General features: G+C 41.1%; 1 protein-coding gene across 3 annotated transcripts; it reads left to right on the plus strand.

Annotated features, from left to right (window-relative positions):
• Nucleotides 1-15,208: 15,208 nt before the first annotated feature.
• Nucleotides 15,209-17,966, plus strand: LOC124041013 (regulator of G-protein signaling 5-like). Of its 3 annotated transcripts, none has more exons than XR_006839837.1 (6): nucleotides 15,209-15,354; nucleotides 15,659-15,748; nucleotides 15,911-15,972; nucleotides 16,291-16,457; nucleotides 16,659-17,557; nucleotides 17,595-17,966. XR_006839837.1 is itself a non-coding variant. In XM_046358165.1 (5 exons), the coding sequence occupies exons 1-5, from the start codon at nucleotides 15,311-15,313 to the stop codon at nucleotides 16,833-16,835; spliced, it is 540 nt and encodes a 179-aa protein (XP_046214121.1). In that variant the 5' UTR covers nucleotides 15,209-15,310; the 3' UTR covers nucleotides 16,836-17,966. The 3 variants fall into 3 exon arrangements, 1 of the variants encoding a protein (XP_046214121.1); XR_006839838.1 differs by having other exon boundaries at nucleotides 16,659-17,409; nucleotides 17,484-17,966; XM_046358165.1 differs by having other exon boundaries at nucleotides 16,659-17,966.
• Nucleotides 17,967-18,273: the final 307 nt, after the last annotated feature.

The raw sequence follows: 18,273 nt of genomic DNA on the forward strand, positions 1-18,273 counted from the left end.
ACAGGGAGTACCAGATCAATGTGCAGCTATAGACAGGGAGTACCAGATCAATGTGCAGCTATAGACAGGGAGTACCAGATCAATGTGCAGCTATATACAGGGAGTACCAGATCAATGTGCAGCTATATACAGGGAGTACCAGATCAATGTGCAGCTATAGACAGGGAGTACCAGATCAATGTACAGCTATTGACAGGGAGTACCAGATCAATGTGCAGCTATATACAGGGAGTACCAGATCAATGTGCAGCTATAGACAGGGAGTACCATATCAATGTGCAGTTATATACAGGGAGTACCAGATCAATGTGCAGCTATAGACAGCGAGTACCAGATCAATGTGCAGCTATAGACAGGGAGTACCAGATCAATGTGCAGCTATATACAGGGAGTACCAGATCAATGTGCAGCTATATACAGGGAGTACCAGATCAATGTGCAGCTATGTACAGGGAGTACCAGATCAATGTGCAGCTATAGACAGGGAGTACCAGATCAATGTGAAGCTATAGACAGGGAGTACCAGATCAATGTGCAGCTATAGACAGGGAGTACCAGATCAATGTGCAGCTATAGACAGGGAGTACCAGATCAATGTGCATCTATATACAGGGAGTACCAGATCAATGTGCAGCTATATACAGGGAGTACCAGATCAATGTGCAGCTATAGACAGGGAGTACCAGATCAATGTGCAGCTATAGACAGGGAGTACCAGATCAATGTGCAGCTATAGACAGGGAGTACCAGATCAATGTGCAGCTATATACAGGGAGTACCAGATCAATGTGCAGCTATAGACAGGGAGGACCAGATCAATGTGCAGCTATAGACAGGGAGTACCAGATCAATGTGCAGCTATAGACAGGGAGTACCAGATCAATGTGCAGCTATATACAAGGAGTACCAGATCAATGTGCAGCTATATACAGGTAGTACCAGATCAATGTGCAGCTATATACAGGGTGTACCAGATCAATGTGCAGCTATAGACAGGGAGTACCAGATCAATGTACAGCTATATACAGGGAGTACCAGATCAATGTGCAGCTATATACAGGGAGTACCAGATCAATGTGCAGCTATAGACAGGGAGTACCAGATCAATGTGCAGCTATAGACAGGGAGTACCAGATCAATGTGCAGCTATATACAGGGAGTACCAGATCAATGTGGAGCTATATACAGGGAGTACCAGATCAATGTGCAGCTATATACAGGGAGTACCAGATCAATGTGCAGCTATATACAGGGAGTACCAGATCAATGTGCAGCTATATACAGGGAGTACCAGATCAATGTGCAGCTATATACAGGGAGTACCAGATCAATGTGGAGCTATATACAGGGAGTACCAGATCAATGTGCAGCTATATACAGGGAGTACCAGATCAATGTGCAGCTATATACAGGGAGTACCAGATCAATGTGCAGCTATATACAGGGAGTACCAGATCAATGTGCAGCTATATACAGGGAGTACCAGATCAATGTGCAGCTATATACAGGGAGTACCAGATCAATGTGCAGCTATATACAGGGAGTACCAGATCAATGTGCAGCTATATACAGCGAGTACCAGATCAATGTGCAGCTATATACAGGGAGTACCAGATCAATGTGCAGCTATATACAGGGAGTACCAGATCAATGTGCAGCTATAGACAGGGAGTACCAGATCAATGTGCAGCTATATACAGGGAGTACCAGATCAATGTGCAGCTATATACAGGTAGTACCAGATCAATGTGCAGCTATAGACAGGGAGTACCAGATCAATGTGCAGCTATATACAGGGAGTACCAGATCAATGTGCAGCTATATACAGGGAGTACCAGATCAATGTGCAGCTATAGACAGGGAGTACCAGATCAATGTGCAGCTATAGACAGGGAGTACCAGATCAATGTGCAGCTATATACAGGGAGTACCAGATCAATGTGCAGCTATAGACAGGGAGTACCAGATCAATGTGCAGCTATATACAGGGAGTACCAGATCAATGTGCAGCTATAGACAGGGAGTACCAGATCAATGTGCAGCTATATACAGGGAGTACCAGATCAATGTTCAGCTATATACAGGGAGTACCAGATCAATGTGCAGCTATAGACAGGGAGTACCAGATCAATGTGCAGCTATATACAGGGAGTACCAGATCAATGTGCAGCTATAGACAGGGAGTACCAGATCAATGTGTAGCTATATACAGGGAGTACCAGATCAATGTGCAGCTATATACAGGGTGTACCAGATCAATGTGCAGCTATATACAGGGAGTACCAGATCAATGTGGAGCTATATACAGGGAGTACCAGATCAATGTGCAGCTATATACAGGGAGTACCAGATCAATGTGCAGCTATATACAGGGAGTACCAGATCAATGTGCAGCTATATACAGGGAGTACCAGATCAATGTGCAGCTATATACAGGGAGTACCAGATCAATGTGCAGCTATAGACAGGGAGTACCAGATCAATGTGCAGCTATATACAGGGAGTACCAGATCAATGTGCAGCTATATACAGGGAGTACCAGATCAATGTGCAGAGGTACGGGGTACTTGAGGTAGATATGTACATGAAGGCAAAATGACCAGATAATAAGAAAAGATAATAATAATAATAGTAAAATAAACAACAGAGCAGCAACAGCAAATTTGTGAGTGTGTGTTTAAGTATGTGTGTTTGTGTTGTGTCGGTATGCATGTGTGTGTGTGTGTGTGTGCGTATGTAGTGTTTGAATGTGTGAGGATTTTGTGTGGGAGTGACAGTTTAGTGAGTGTGTATATGGTGTGTGTATATAGTCTAGTGAGTGTGTGTATATGGTGTATATATAGTCTAGTAAGTGTGTATATGGTGTATATATAGTCTAGTGAGTGTGTATATATGGTGTGTGTATATAGTCTAGTAAGTGTGTATATGGTGTATATATAGTCTAGTGAGTGTGTGTGTATATAATATAATATAATAATAATAATATATGCCATTTAGCAGACGCTTTTATCCAAAGCGACTTACAGTCATGTGTGCATACATTCTACGTATGGGTGGTCCCGGGGATCGAACCCACTACCCTGGCGTTACAAGCACCATGCTCTACCAACTGAGCTACAGAAGGTGTGTATATATAGTCTAGTGAGTGTGTGTATATGGTGTGTATATATATAGTCTAGTAAGTGTGTATATGGTGTATATATAGTCTAGTAAGTGTGTATATGGTGTATATATAGTCTAGTGAGTGTGTATATGGTGTGTATATAGTCTAGTAAGTGTGTATATGGTGTATATATAGTCTAGTGAGTGTGCGTAGGTTCAGTGCAAGATATAGTCAGTGCAGATAGTTCGGGAGACCATTTAGCGGTCTGGCTATTTTGCAGTCTTATGGCTTGGGGGTATAAACTGTCTCGGAGCCTGTTGGTCCGAGAGCTGATGCTCTGGTGTCGTTTGCCGGACGGTAGAAGAGTCAACAGTTTATGACTTGGCTGGAGTCCTTGGCAATTATTTTCAGCCTCCTGAGGAGGAAGAGGAGGAAGGAAGAGGAATAGGCGCTGCCGTGCCCTTTTCACGACTGTGTGGGTGTGTGTGGTCCATGTTAAGTTAAGCTCTCGACTCGCTCTACACAACAGCCCTGTCGATGTGGATGGGGGCGTGTTCTACCCTCTGTTTTCTATAGGCCACGATCAGCTAAATTGGTTTAATTGCAGTTGAGGGAGAGGTTGTTGTTCTGTTACCAAGCTGTTAAACTCTCTGAGCTCCTCCCTGTAGACGAACTCATCGGCATCGGTGATCAGGCCTACCACCGTCGTGTCGTCAACAAACTTGATGATGGTGTTGAAGTCGTGCGTGGCCACGCAGTCGTGGGTGAACAGGGAGTACAGGTGAGGTCTAAGCACACACCCCTGAGAGTCCCCTGTGTTAAGGCTCAGCATGGCGGAGGTGTTTTTGCCTACCTTCAGCACCTGGGTCCAGCCAGTCAAGAAATCAGGAATAGGCAGAGAAGTAACTCTTTGATGCTAATGGTTAATTGACAAAAGTAACAAAGGTAGATTGGTGCATCAGGCTGACATAATGCCTGAAACCTAAAGACATATGTTAGCCGCCCAAGCTAATGTCTAGGCTTACACTCAGAGGACTAAGAACTCGGACATACAGCGATAACAAATAGTTAAAGGCAATGGTTGGCCGTCCTATTGCCTCTGACCAGATTATCCCCCGTAATTTTCTTTACATTTTCTTTTCATTTCCTGACCAAGTGTTGAACCGGAGTAAATCCCCACTGTTCGTCAACAACAAGCAGGTGATCATCGTTTTTTTTCCAATGTTGTCGCAGTGTCTGAACTCTAATACAATATTGTGGTGTCCAGGAGATCCAAATTCAATCCCTGTTAGCCACATAGGTGCCCTGATGTGGATTAGTCTGTGAGGGCGACGAGGTCAAAGGGGGTTGAAGGGGTTCAGTGCTTCGCCCTCACATAATGGGTAACTTTGTCTGAAACCCGAAGACTTGCGTTAGCTCCTCGGGCTAATACCTCAGCTTTAGCTCAGTGGGCTAACACAGTCCTTGGATGCACACAAAACACAGAGGTTTGAACCCTTATCGTTCATGCATTATGTAACTGAGCTTTCACCCAATGGCCCGTTTTGCAGTGTGGCAGAACCCGTTTTGTTAAGTAAGTGCAGCTAATAAACACAATCCGAGATGTGTACTGACTTGACCAGTAAGAAAGTCTACAAGTTCACCAATACATCCACAAGCGTCTGAACTCTCTGGAACTGTCCCGGGAACCTGTTAGCATCAAGCTAATTGGAGAAGCAGAAAACATGCAATGTAGACTTGGTGGTGTGTAGGCTCGCATTATTTGACATTATTATGGTATAATGAGAGAGACAGACTTTCTCCTCTGTTGCCCTCAACGTTGCCCTCGGTGACACCAATGTGACATCTCCCCTGTTGTTTACCAGCACTTATCTGTGTTCCCACTCATCCTGGTTTTTCTCAAGGCAACCACAGAATCAGAAAGGATGCATTAGTTGAGTACTGAAGTTAATCAATTCCTATAAAATAGCTTTCTTCTCTCTGCAAGCTGATTTCTGACAATGTTCCCAATTAGCCTTCTGTGTACTAGCATCCCACTGTTATGGTTTTCTCCACGGATCGGCCATCTTGTTTCTCGGCTAGGGAAGGAGTGCCCCTTGCCCCCTGTAGAGTTTTCTGTGAAAAAAGTTATGCAATTTTAGGCTGTCTGAGGTAATCAGTTTAGCTATAAATCTATCTGTTTAGCTATAAATTCCATTTATAATTCTGAGAATTATTAGCAAATAAAACATTGAAAAAGTGTTAGTTTCTGGCTGTACCTGTCTCCACTCTTTGAAACTTTGAATGCCTGACTATGAAAAGCCAACTGACGTTGAATCCTGAAGTGTTAGACTGTTAACCCTCTATAGCCATCATTGTTATTATTTGACCCTGCTGATCATCTATGAACGTTTGAGCATCCTGAAAACGATCTGGCCTTAAGGCCACATGTACTCTTAAACCTCTACCTGGTAGAGACAGAATAGGACTGGCCACCCTACAGAGCGTGATTACTCTCTATGTTTCTTTCTAGGTTTCTGCCTTTCTAGGAAGTTCTTCCTGGCCACTGTGTTCCTGCCTCTGCTCCTCCTGGCCACTGTGCTTCTGCCTCTGTTCTTCCTGGCCACTGTGCTTCTGCCTCTGTTCTTCCTGGCCACTGTGTTTCTGCCTCTGTTCTTCCTGGCCACTGTGTTTCTGCCTCTGTTCTTCCTGGCCACTGTGTTTCTGCCTCTGTTCTTCCTGGCCACTGTGCTTCTGCCTCTGTTCTTCCTGGCCACTGTGCTTCTGCCTCTGTTCTTCCTGGCCACTGTGCTTCTGCCTCTGTTCTTCCTGGCCACTGTGCTTCTGCCTCTGCTCTTCCTGGCCACTGTGTTCCTGCCTCTGTTCTTCCTGGCCACTGTGCCTCTGCCTCTGTTCGTTCTAGCCACTGTGCTTCTGCCTCTGTTCTTCCTGGCCACTGTGCTTCTGCCTCTGTTCTTCCTGGCCACTGTGCCTCTGCCTCTGCTCCTCCTGGTCACTGTGTTCCTGCCTCTGTTCTTCCTGGCCACTGTGTTTCTGCCTCTGTTCTTCCTGGCCACTGTGCCTCTGCCTCTGTTCGTTCTAGCCACTGTGCCTCTGCCTCTGTTCGTTCTAGCCACTGTGCTTCTGCCTCTGTTCTTCCTGGCCACTGTGCTTCTGCCTCTGTTCTTCCTGGCCACTGTGCCTCTGCCTCTGCTCCTCCTGGTCACTGTGTTCCTGCCTCTGTTCTTCCTGGCCACTGTGCCTCTGCCTCTGTTCGTTCTAGCCACGGTGCCTCTGCCTCTCCATTGCTTGCTCTATGGGGTTTTTGACCAGGTATCTACTGACGTAAAAAGGACTTCATAAAATAGACTTGATTGATTGATTGATTGATTGATTGATTGATTGATTGAGTTCATTTGCATGACATACTCCTTGTAGAATGCAAGGGTCAAATATGTTTGGCCCAATAATACACTTTTTTTTATTAACACTAACAACTGTTAGTGGTAAAGTAGTTCTTACTAGTTCTTAATTTAAAAAAATATATATATATAAGCAGTGTATCAGGAACATTATCCTCATATTCAACACTCAATCATAAAATCATAAAAAAATTAAAAAAGGAGATTTATAAGCAGATCAAACTCATTGGTTGAAATCATCGTTTTGACCACATTTGGCCAACAGTATTTCATTTAATTCAGAACTGAAACTTCTCTTGTAGCACACAATGAGTGAAAAACAAGGGGTGCATTAATTTATAGCAAGCTGTCTGTTTAAACTCCACAGCTTGGTAGCATCTGGTATGTCATTAAGACCCATGGCCAATGTATCAGCGACAGTATCCTCTTACTCAACACCTGACTGCATGGATTACATTGCGAGACCACGTGCTTCAATTATTATTCCAACAGAAGCTAGAACGGTGTTTGTATAACAGAGTTCAAAAGGATTTCATCTTAGGCAAAAGCTTAGGCAAAAACCCCACAAATATCTGGTTGACATTTGATCCTCCGCAGATAAGGTGTGCCTGATCATTTATCCACATTGGCTCAACATCTTAGTTGTGATGCATGAGGTTGGACTCCACCTGTTCTGTCAGACGGTCAGTCAGATAGTTGAATACTGATGACTCCCAGACCCACTGCCAGATGGTTAGAATTCAAAGCCTTGTCTGCAGCTCTGACACAAAACCAAAAATCATCTAATTGACTAAGAGATTTCCTTGGCTTTGGTGCTGATTGAAACTAAATTAGTTGTCTCGTTTATTTAGTTACAGGTAATTGACTAAAAATAAATACTAGAAGAGTCAACAGTCGCGCACGACTGTGTAATAATAGAAGTAATATGGTCATGAAGAAGATACCTTCATCCAAAGCGACTAGCAGAACTGTCGACATTTATGGTGACACAACTATTTTCAGTATGTGGCCCATGCAGAAGTCAAATCCACAACCCTCTCACTGGGTACACACTGGTTGAATCAACTTGGTTTCTATGTAATTTTAATGAAATGACTTTGACCCAACGATGGAATAGACATTGAATTTAACTCTGTGCCCAGTGGGCTGGTTTGGCAGCCGTTGGAACCATGTCCCTTCCCTTAACTGATTGGTCTAAATGTCTCTCTATTTACGCGGATGGACCGCCCTTCAAGCAGGGAGTAAGACTGCAAACTGGTTCCCGGGGTCCAGTCAAATATTTGGCGTGGAAGCTTTGGGACCAGACAAATGAACATTCCAAAATGTCCCATTGACGATTTCCCGCTCATAAGGCTAAAGGTCTTGCTGCCCAAAACTCTCATTTTAAGATGAGATGAGAAATTCCACCACCACAAGAGGACAGGAAATTGTGGGGAGTCCAACTCCCAGATGAATCCATAAAGTCATAATCAAAACAGTGTCACAGATGAGAAAGCTGAACTCTTAGAGACAAACATGTCAAAATGCTTTTTTTGTACTTCTTGGTTGCGTAAGGAGACTATTCTGACCTACTCCTGTCAAGATTGCATTCTTTTAGTGGAAAGATAGTCACCTTGTCTGTAAATGTTGTGTGTGTAAGTGTGTCACTCTCTCTTGTTCACAACTCCTGACATTTAATCCTAGTAAAAATTCCCTGTCTTAGGTCAGTAAGGATCACCACTTTATTTTAAGAATCTGAAATGAAAAATAGTAGAGAGAATGATTTATTTCAGCTTTTATTTCTTTTCACATTCCCAATGGGACAGACGTTTACATACACTCAATTAGTATTTGGTAGCATTGCCTTTAAATTGTTTAACTTGGGTCAAACGTTTTGGGTAGCCTTACACAAGCCTCCTTTCTCGCACATGTTTTTTCAGTTCTGCCCACATATTTTCTATAGGATTGAGGTCAGGGCTTTGTGATGGCCCTCCAATACCTTGACTTTGTTGTCCTTAAGCCATTTTGTCACAACTTTGGAAGTATGCTTGGGGTCATTGTCCATTTGGAAGACTAATTTGCGACCAAGCTTTAACTTCATGACTGATGGCTTTAGATGTTGCTTTAATATATCCACATAATTGTCCTTCCTAATGACGCCATGAAGAGCTTCTTTACCTGACTTGTTTTCTCCCTTGCTGTATCATCTATGCTCCACCCGCTCAAGCAACTGCCTATTAGTACAGCCTCTGAGCCCTATCGTCTGGAGCTGTGGACGACAATCTCCCAACAATCTACCATCTGTTTTTGTTTGTTTTTAGAAGCAAAATTGATATTCTGTTCGTAATGAAAAGCGCTATATTAAAATAAATATATTTGTATTATTACTACAACAGTGTAAAGTCAGTTTTCAATCTCTGACTGATAGAACCAGCAGTTCTATTGATCTACTGTTATGTTGATCAAATTACAAACATTATTAGCAAGAATCTGTATCACGGTTGGCGCTCTACAATGCCTACAACAGAGTTTGAAAGAGATCTGTCTCATTCCGTCACGACTTATGTAATTCAACCCCATGATGGTTATGGCTGTGGAAAACATGTTTACTCTATGTGGAAGCTTCCATTGGCATAGAGCCGAAAGTTGTACAATGTCCTTAAAAACATCAACCTCAGAGCAGGGAAATAGGCCATAGAGTCTTCACGCCTAGTGAACTTAGACATGATTCAAAATGGCTACCATCCAGTTGACTGAAAGACCGTTGAAAAGTATTAACACCAAAGTTTTTAGTCTTATTGTTCCGTGACAACAGAATGTAACGTTAGTTTAACTGAATTCCAGATAAATTGGCAAATACCCAAAGTTTCAATGCCATTTACCAGTGCAACTGGGAGATAAAATCAACACACATATCAGAAGAGACTGTCCTAAAAAAAAATTAAATGCCCTTTTACTTTCGTTCCGTTTGTATTTGAAATTGTCTATGCTCGCTCTATCACACTAGACTGGTACGCGAAAAAGGAATGATCATAGCACCTCCCATAAATGACAAAGTTCTTTAATTCATGGTGCTTATTCAATTTGTATTTTTTAAAGTTCTTTTTTTAAGCATACGACCTGTGGACTTAGTCAAGCTTTGTCACATTCATAGGAGATGATATAACCTTTCCTTTTTTTTCAGCAAAGCCCCATTAAAGAGAACCATCTGATAATACGTACGGGTGTGGGATCTTAATTTGAGCCAGTTTGCTACAGCAGGAAAATGATCCTGCAGCAATAAGAAATGTGAATTATTTTGTGGATTATAATGAATGGAAACGTTTGTAGGAGTTGATACATCTTAAAGGGAAAACCAAGTGGACATTACAAACTCCATAAGCCTTTTTAAACATCAAGTTTGAAAGTTCTCCTGCAACAGGTTGATTAAATTAAGATACAACATCTGTAACTACAGATGTATTTCTGTTTTCCTCATCCAGTAGTACCTATTCCAGATACTCTCTTAGCTAGAGGACCCCAATGAGAAAAGTATTTTGGTCCTTCACATATTCATGGGTTTCAGGTCACGCAACTTCATCGGTGAAAGTTCTTTGAAGGACCGACTGAAAGTTCTACTCAATGCAGTCTCAATTGGTGCTGATGAAATTGAATCTAAAGTGCACAATAGTGGCTTGGGATAAATGATTACATTTCCAAAGGAGACAAAGAATTATTGGAAAAGCTTTTGTCATTATCGTGATTTAATCACCTTCTGATGGTTCCCAGTATCCCCACAGTTTATACAATGACAAAGTGGTTTCCTACTAATTATTTGCCTACTGACGGTCATCATATTTCCAAGACACTGCAGCGTAAATTAGACAAAATCATTAGTCTGTGTTTAGAATGAAAAGATGGCCGTCAGTCCTCAAGAGAACGTTCATAGGAAATGGCATGATGCAACAATAAATAACCCATGGATAAGAAGACTTATGTAAACCACCATTTCCCAGTTGCCTTTTACTCTGTACCAGGGAAGGCGAGTCACGAGGTCTGTAGTTTTGGCCATACATAACCAAACTATGTGTGACATTTTCGATGTTGTTGAAGAGTTTCTGGGAAGGAGTCTCGTTGTTTAAGCTGGTCATAACTACACTATGAAGCCGCCTTCAGCACTTCCAAGGAATCAAATCAAATTGTATTGGTCACATACACATATTTAGCAGATGTTATTGCAGGTGTAGTGAGAAGCTTGTGTTCCTAGCTTAAACAGTCCGGTAGTATATCACAACACCACACACAAATCTAAAGTAAAAGTATATAAATATTAGGACGAGCAATGTTGGAGTGGCATTGGTAGCGGCAGGGTAGCCGCTACCAATGTTGCGTTGGACTAGTAACTGAAAGGTTGCAAGTTCGAATCCCTGAGCTGACAAGGTACAAATCTGTCATTCTGCCCTGAACAGGCAGTTAACCCACTGTTCCTAGGCTGTCATTGAAAATAAGAATTTGTTCTTAACTGACTTGCCTAGTAAAATAAAGATAAAATAAAATAAAATTCACTAAAATACAGTAGAATATAGTATGTGTATATAGGTGAGTAAAGCAGTATGTAAACATTATTAAAGTGACTAGTGTTCCATTATTAAAGTGGCTAGTGAGTCAATATCTATGTATATGGGGCAGCAGCCTCTAAGGTGCAGGGTTGAGTAACTGGGTGGGAGCCGGCTAGTGATGGCTATTTAACAGTCTGATGGCCTCGAGATAGAAGCATCTTGTCTAACCCCTGTTTCCTGATTTGCCTACTTCCTTTCCCATTTCACACTTTAGATTTATCAGATAGAGCCAAAATCCAAACTCTGTCAAATGTTTTTTTTTAAACACAAAACATCGCAAAATGAAAGACTAATACCAGACATGGTTGTTTGTGAATCAAGTTTATGATTTTGACAGTTGGGCCACGGGGAGAAATAGCTTTCCTCTTTGATGTACTGTTATGATACTGAAATTACTATTTTTGGGACGGTTTCCCAGACATCCGGATATCAAACCTAGTCTTAGACTAAAAAGCCGTTTCAATTCTCTAAGTTTAATATGTGTCTGTGTGTCACGGTCGTCGTAAGGAGCAGAACAAGGCGCAGCGTGGTATGTGTACATTCTCTTTTATTAGACAAATGAACACTGAACGAACGAACAAACTAACAAAAAGAACCGTGAAGCTATATCAACAAGTGCTGACAGGCAACTACACATAGACAAGAACCCACAAATAACCCAGGGAAAATGGCTACCTAAATATGGTCCCCAATCAGAGACAACGATAAACAGCTGCCTCTGATTGGGAACCAATTCAAGCCACCATAGACATACAAATACCTAGACTTACAAAAACTAACATACCCACCCTCGTCACACCCTGACCTAACCAAAATAATAAAGAAACAAAGATAACGAACGTTAGGGCGTGACACTGTGAAACCGTCCTAATGTGTTTCAGTCATTTCAGCATCATAACAATTTGTTATTGCAGTTGCAAAAGCTTCCTAAATACTTCAACTTCAAAAATGTGTGTTTTGCTTGAGTGCTGGAAATGCTCAATCCATTTAACATACAGTGAGTGAGATGTTGTGTCACTGGCCTACACACACACACACACACACACACAATCATGTCAAAGCGGAATTATGTTTTTAGAAATATTTACAAATGAATGAAAAATTAAAAGCTGAAATGTCTTTAGTCAATAAGTGTTCAACCCTTCTGTTATGGCCTAAAAATGTTCAGGTGTGAAAATGTGCTTAACAAGCTACATAATAAGTTGGACTCACACTGTGTACAATACTAGTGTAACGTGATGTTTAATCACTACCTGGTCTCTGTACCCCACGTAAACAATTATCTGTAAGGCCCCTTTTTTTACAGTGAAGACATATTGAGAGCTTGGTCTCTTTTAGAAATGCACCCTGTATATACACAGCATAAATATACACATTATACAAAAACACTATAAATACAGTACCAGTCAAAAGTTTGGACACACCTACTCATTACGGAGTTTTTCTTTATTTGTACTATTTTCTACATTGTAGAATAATAGTGAAGACATCAAAACTATGAAATAACACGTATGAGAGAATGCCAAGAGCGTACAAAGCTGTCATTAAGGTAAAGGATGTGTACTTTGAAGAATCTAAAATCTAAAATATATTTGGATTTGTTTACCACTTTTTTGGTTATCACATGATTCCATATGTGTTATTTCACAGATTGATGTCTTCACTATTATTTTACAATGTAGAAAATATACAAAAATAAAGAAAACCCCTGGAATGAGTAGGTGTCTCCACTTTGACTGGTACTGGATATTTTTACCTTTATTTAACTAGGCAAGTCAGTTAAGAACACATTTTTATTTTCAATGACAGCCTAGGAACAGTGGGTTAACTGCCTGTTCAGGGGCAGAAAGACAGATTTGTACCTTGCCAGCTTGGTGATTTGAACTTGCAACCTTCAAGTTACTAATCCAATGCTCTAACCACTAGGCTACCCTGCCACCCCGATATATACACACACATTAAACAACTCAAATACAGTCATGGGAAGCCCAAATAAAACATCACAAATCACCCAGAAACATGGTTACATTCCTCAACAAATAAGTTCCCAATCAATACTTTTAAATGCACGAACGGCACCAGAAGATCAAGACTAAATATATTTCGAATCTGTTCCAGCAATATTGTGCGTTAAAACTAAAAGCCGATTTATCTAGCTCGGTGGAGACCCTAGGAACTTCAAGAATGAATCAATCCTGTGAGCGGGTTAGGCAACTCAGGTTTCTATACTTCAACAGCAAACTTTTGTAAGCAAAAAAGGGAGTAATGTAGAGATCTGGGGGGTCTTTTGATACAGGATGCAGTGATGAGTATCAAAACGGTCAACTGTAGGGCACTATGATAGATGGCAGCCAAAGGTTTAAGAGGTTTAAGAGTAGTAGCAGCTGCACTTTGATAAATAATATCACCATAATCAAGAACAGATTAAAAGGTTGACTGAAAAATCTGCTTCCTACTGCTTAGAGAAAGGCACCATATGTTTCTGTGGAAAAAGCCAACTTTAAATCTTAGCTTCTTAACCAGCTCGTCTATATGACTTTTTAACATCAAATCCATATCAATCCAAATCCATATCAATCCAAATGCCTAAGTATTTATATGTGGGAACACGTTCGATTGGAGAACCATCTAATGAGTGAACATGTAGTTCATCTGAAACATTCCAGCCCAATATCATTGTGAGCAGGCTAAGAAGTTACTTCAAAGAGAAGCCTGCTATTGGTAGATGGGTAAAAATGAAAAAATAAAGCACACATTGAATATCCCTTTGAGCATTGTGAGGTTATTCCTTACATTTTGGATTGTGTATCAATACACCCACGTCACTAGAACAATACAGGTGTTGTTCCTAACTCAGTTGCCGGAGAGGAAGGAAACCACTCAGGCATTTCACCATGAGGACAATAGTGACATTAAAACAGTTAAATAGTGTAATGGCTGTGATAGGAAACAACTGAGGATGGATCAACAACATTGTAGTTATTCCACAATACTAACCTAAATGACAGAGTGAAAAGAAGGAAGCCTGTGCAGAATAAGAATATTCCAAAACATGTGTCCTGTTTGCAATATGGCGCTAAAGTAAAACTGCAAAAAATGTGTGAGCTGAATACAAAGCTTTATGTTTTAGGTAATTCCAACACAACACATCACTGAGTAGCCCTCAGTGCGGCTGCAAGTAGCCTAGTGGTTAGTGCATTGGCCAGTAACCGAAAGGTTGCTGAATCCCCCGAGCCTACAAGGTAAAAAGCTGTCATTCTGCCCCTGAGAAAGGCAGTTAACCCACTGCCCCCCCCCCCTGGGTGCTGAAGACATAGATGTTGATTAAGGCAGCCCCCCGCACCTCTCTGATTCGGAGGAGTTGGGTTAAATGTGGAAGACAGATTTCAGTTGAATACATTCAGTTGGACAACTGACTAGGTATCTCCCCTTTCTCACTCTTCATATTTTCAAGCATGAGCAAGCACACTCATGTTATGGGTATGCTTGTCTTTTGTTTTGGGGGTTAAAAATAAATGAAATAGAGCTAAGCACAGGCAAAATCCTAGAGGAAATCCTGGTTAAGTCTGCTTTCCAACAGACACCGGGGGGATGAATTCACCTTTTTGCAGGATAATAACCTAAAACACAAGGCCAAATCTACACTGGAGTTGCTTACCAAGACAACATTGAATGTTCCTAAGTGGCCTAGTTACAGTTTTGACTTAAATCAGTTTAAAATGGCTGTCTAGCAAGGATCAACATACCTTTTTAAAGAGCTTGAATAATTTGAAAAAGAATAATAGGTGTTTAAAACGTTTAGAGAGCATTTAGCATTTAGTGTGAATGCTTATATAAATTACATACTTGTGTATTTAACTTCCATTTTTTTCTCACTTTGTCATTATGGGGTATTGTGTGTAGATGGGTGAGGAAAACAATCTACTTAATCTATTTTAAATTCAGGCTGTAACACAACAAAATGTGGAATAAGTCAAGGGGTATGTATAGAGCAATTATTGTGTGGATTTGGCACTATCTTCCCCCTCCCATGGCCCTCACGCCATTGGCTGAGAGACGTGATGTCACGGAGGGATCTGCCCTATAAATGCACTCTCTTCACACACAGCCAGCAGACCATACTGAGAACCAGCTTCACTGCAGTGACAGAGCTATCATAGACTCCAAAGCTCTAGAATACTACAGACACTGTGAACAGCACAAAGGATCAAGTCTCATCGTCTCTCACCATGTGCAGAGGACTGGAATCACTGCCTACCACATGTCTGGAGAGGTATGTCTTGCCTTAATCATCTGTACTTCTTTATCCCATCACATTATATGTCACTGGATTTACATTTTGGATTGACATTGATGGGAATTATTACACAGCTGCTTCATGGGGAAATTGGATGATCAATATATATATATATGCCATTTAGCAGACGCTTTTATCCAAAGCAACTTACAGTCATGTGTGCATACATTCTACGTATGGGTGGTCCCGGGGATCGAACCCACTACCCTGGATCAGTTGTAAGTAAAGGTGTGAATGATTGCATCAATCTAATGTACATGTTTTTCTCTTATTTTCTCAGGGCAAAGGAACTCAAAGCTCTCTTTGGTAGCTTTCTACAGAAGCCAGATCTGAGCATCATCGGTCACTCACACAAGACCGACAAACTAAGGTCAGATACTCTAAAAAAAGAATGCTCTATGTCTACACAGATTATTTTTTAAACATAATAAAAAAATGTTGCCTTGGAAATGAAGGAGACCATGCAAAGCCAATGCTAAGTTATTTTGTAATGACCGGATGAACTAACCTGATGCTTTTTTTTAATCAACAGGTTTAATAAGAGTGAACCATTAAAATGGAAGGAGTCGTTTGAGAACCTGCTGTCCAACCAAAGTAAGTCTGACTCTTGCTATGAGTTATCATACTTTAATTAGTCATACTACACAAACTTACAAGTACATATTGTACACATGTGTATCACAAACGTGGATAGGAAAAGCTATGTAGCTGTTACTCCACATAGCCAGAATGCATTACACAAAACAGCAGTAGCAGGATTCACTCATAATATATACAAATATATTATTTATATAGGAAAAGCTGCTTGCTTCCACATCACAAATGGACACGGTTAAAAGTGAATTGAAGTTGTGACATGCTACGATAAATTCACAGATGCTAATGTGACAATTCTCACCTTCTCTTTTCCAGATGGACTGTGCTTGTTCCGTGCTTTCCTGGTGTCGGAGTTTAGCGAGGAGAACATAGCTTTCTACCTGGCCTGTGAAGACTACAGGATAACCAAGCCCTCCTCAAAGCTATCGGCTACAGCTAAGAAGATTTATGAGGAGTATGTCTGCAGTGACGCACCAAGAGAGGTAACTATCAATATATATATACACAATTAACCAATTATATCCACATACAGAGTATGTTTGTAGAGGAATCTGTAGATTGGATATACGCTACATAAACACATGCACACAAAATAGTATACTCATTGTGCACAAACAATACCCAATAAGACATTGTTTCAAGTAAAACACATAGTAATCAAATTTCCCATCCTCTTCCCCCAGGTCAACCTCGACCATGAGACCAAAGCCATCACCAAGAAGAATCTGGAACAGCCCAGCCAGTCCTGTTTCAGCCTGGCCCAGGAGAAGATCTACGCCCTGATGGAGAAAGACTGCTACCCTCGCTTCCTCAAGTCCCCCACCTACCTGGAGATCAGTAGGCAGGTCAAATCCGGTTAAGACCATTTATGGCTTGTTAAGACTGGTTAAGGCTGGTTGAAGCTTGTTAAGGCTGGTTGAGGCTTGTTAAGACTGGTTAAGGCTGGTTGAGGCTTGTTAAGACTGGTTAAGGCTGGTTGAAGCTTGTTAAGACTGGTTAAGGCTGGTTGAGGCTTGTTAAGACTGGTTAAGGCTGGTTGAGGCTTGTTAAGACTGGTTAAGGCTGGTTGAGGCTTGTTAAGACTGGTTAAGGCTGGTTGACGCTTGTTAAGACTGGTTAAGGCTGGTTGAGGCTTGTTAAGACTGGTTAAGGCCAACCAGCAGGTGGTGAATGAGACACGAAGAAGAAGTCCATGGGAGACATGCTGAAAAGGACACACTGGAAACCAGGTGGTCTCACTAGGGTCCTCAGTGGAGGAAGGGTCCTGTGCTGCTGGGTCAAACGTATGGAGGGGGGGACTGAAGATGTATACTAGATTGAACTGGAAGTCAGTCGGAAGTTGACACTGGAAATCTTATCTGTGGCCTAGGAAAGAAGGCCGCTCACTGTGAAGACTGGAGTATCAGTCTGTAAAAGAGGTCTGTGAAGATTGAGGTATCCAAGTCTGTAAAAGAGGTCTGTGAAGATTGAGGTATCTAAGTCTGTAAGAGGTGAACATGTGTCTTGAGGTATCTAAGTCTGTAAGAGTTGAACATGTGTCTTGAGGTATCTAAGTCTGTAAAAGGTGAACATGTGTCTTGAGGTATCTAAGTCTGTAAAAGGTGAACATGTGTCTTGAGGTAACTAAGTCTGTAAAAGGTGAACATGTGTCTTGAGGTCAAAGACACATGAAGAAGTTCCTGTTCATGGCGTTTGAGCAGAAAGAACAATGTGATGGAAAAGGACTGCTTTGCACAATCACTGAGAATGTGTTATAGTTTTGTATTGTCTGATGCCTGTCTATTTATTTGGGTATTTATTAGCAGTCATTTTGTTATTGAAATGTTATTGAAATGTTATAGAAATGTTATTGAAATGTTTTAGAGTGCACTGGACAGCACTGTACTGTACCGTTCCACAACATTTTTTATATTTATGTGTACATTTTTTATACCCAGAACTCCTTATGTGAGAGGAAATTATTTGAATAAAATCGGAACTATATAAAACAACACGATATGAAGTTTTACTCTATTCATTTTCATTATCAGATCAAAAACAACAGCAATTATTCAGATCCAGATTTCTTATATGTTCAACATTCAATAAGACGAAACATACAAAGATCTCCTTCAATTCTGTCTGTTCTCTAACCTACACGTACGTTGAAAGGGGAACGCGACAGAGGATTAGAAAAGAAATTACTCTATGAAAAGACAATCACCACCCACTGCTACCCCCCTGGGCACACACTGGTAGAATCAATGTTGTTTCAAAGTCATTTCAATGAAATTACGATGAACCAATGTGGAATAGACG

The sequence above is a fragment of the Oncorhynchus gorbuscha genome, linkage group LG08 (genome assembly GCF_021184085.1).
Source record: "Oncorhynchus gorbuscha isolate QuinsamMale2020 ecotype Even-year linkage group LG08, OgorEven_v1.0, whole genome shotgun sequence".
Lineage (NCBI taxonomy): Eukaryota > Metazoa > Chordata > Actinopteri > Salmoniformes > Salmonidae > Oncorhynchus > Oncorhynchus gorbuscha.

Bases quoted from the DNA above. Each gene is read 5' to 3' on its own strand.
- LOC124041013 (XM_046358165.1), top strand. From the start codon at position 15,311: ATGTGCAGAGGACTGGAATCACTGCCTACCACATGTCTGGAGAG. The intron at 15,749-15,910 runs GTCAGATACTCT...TTTAATCAACAG, and splicing joins CACAAGACCGACAAACTAAG to GTTTAATAAGAGTGAACCAT. The intron at 16,458-16,658 runs GTAACTATCAAT...CTCTTCCCCCAG, and splicing joins GCAGTGACGCACCAAGAGAG to GTCAACCTCGACCATGAGAC.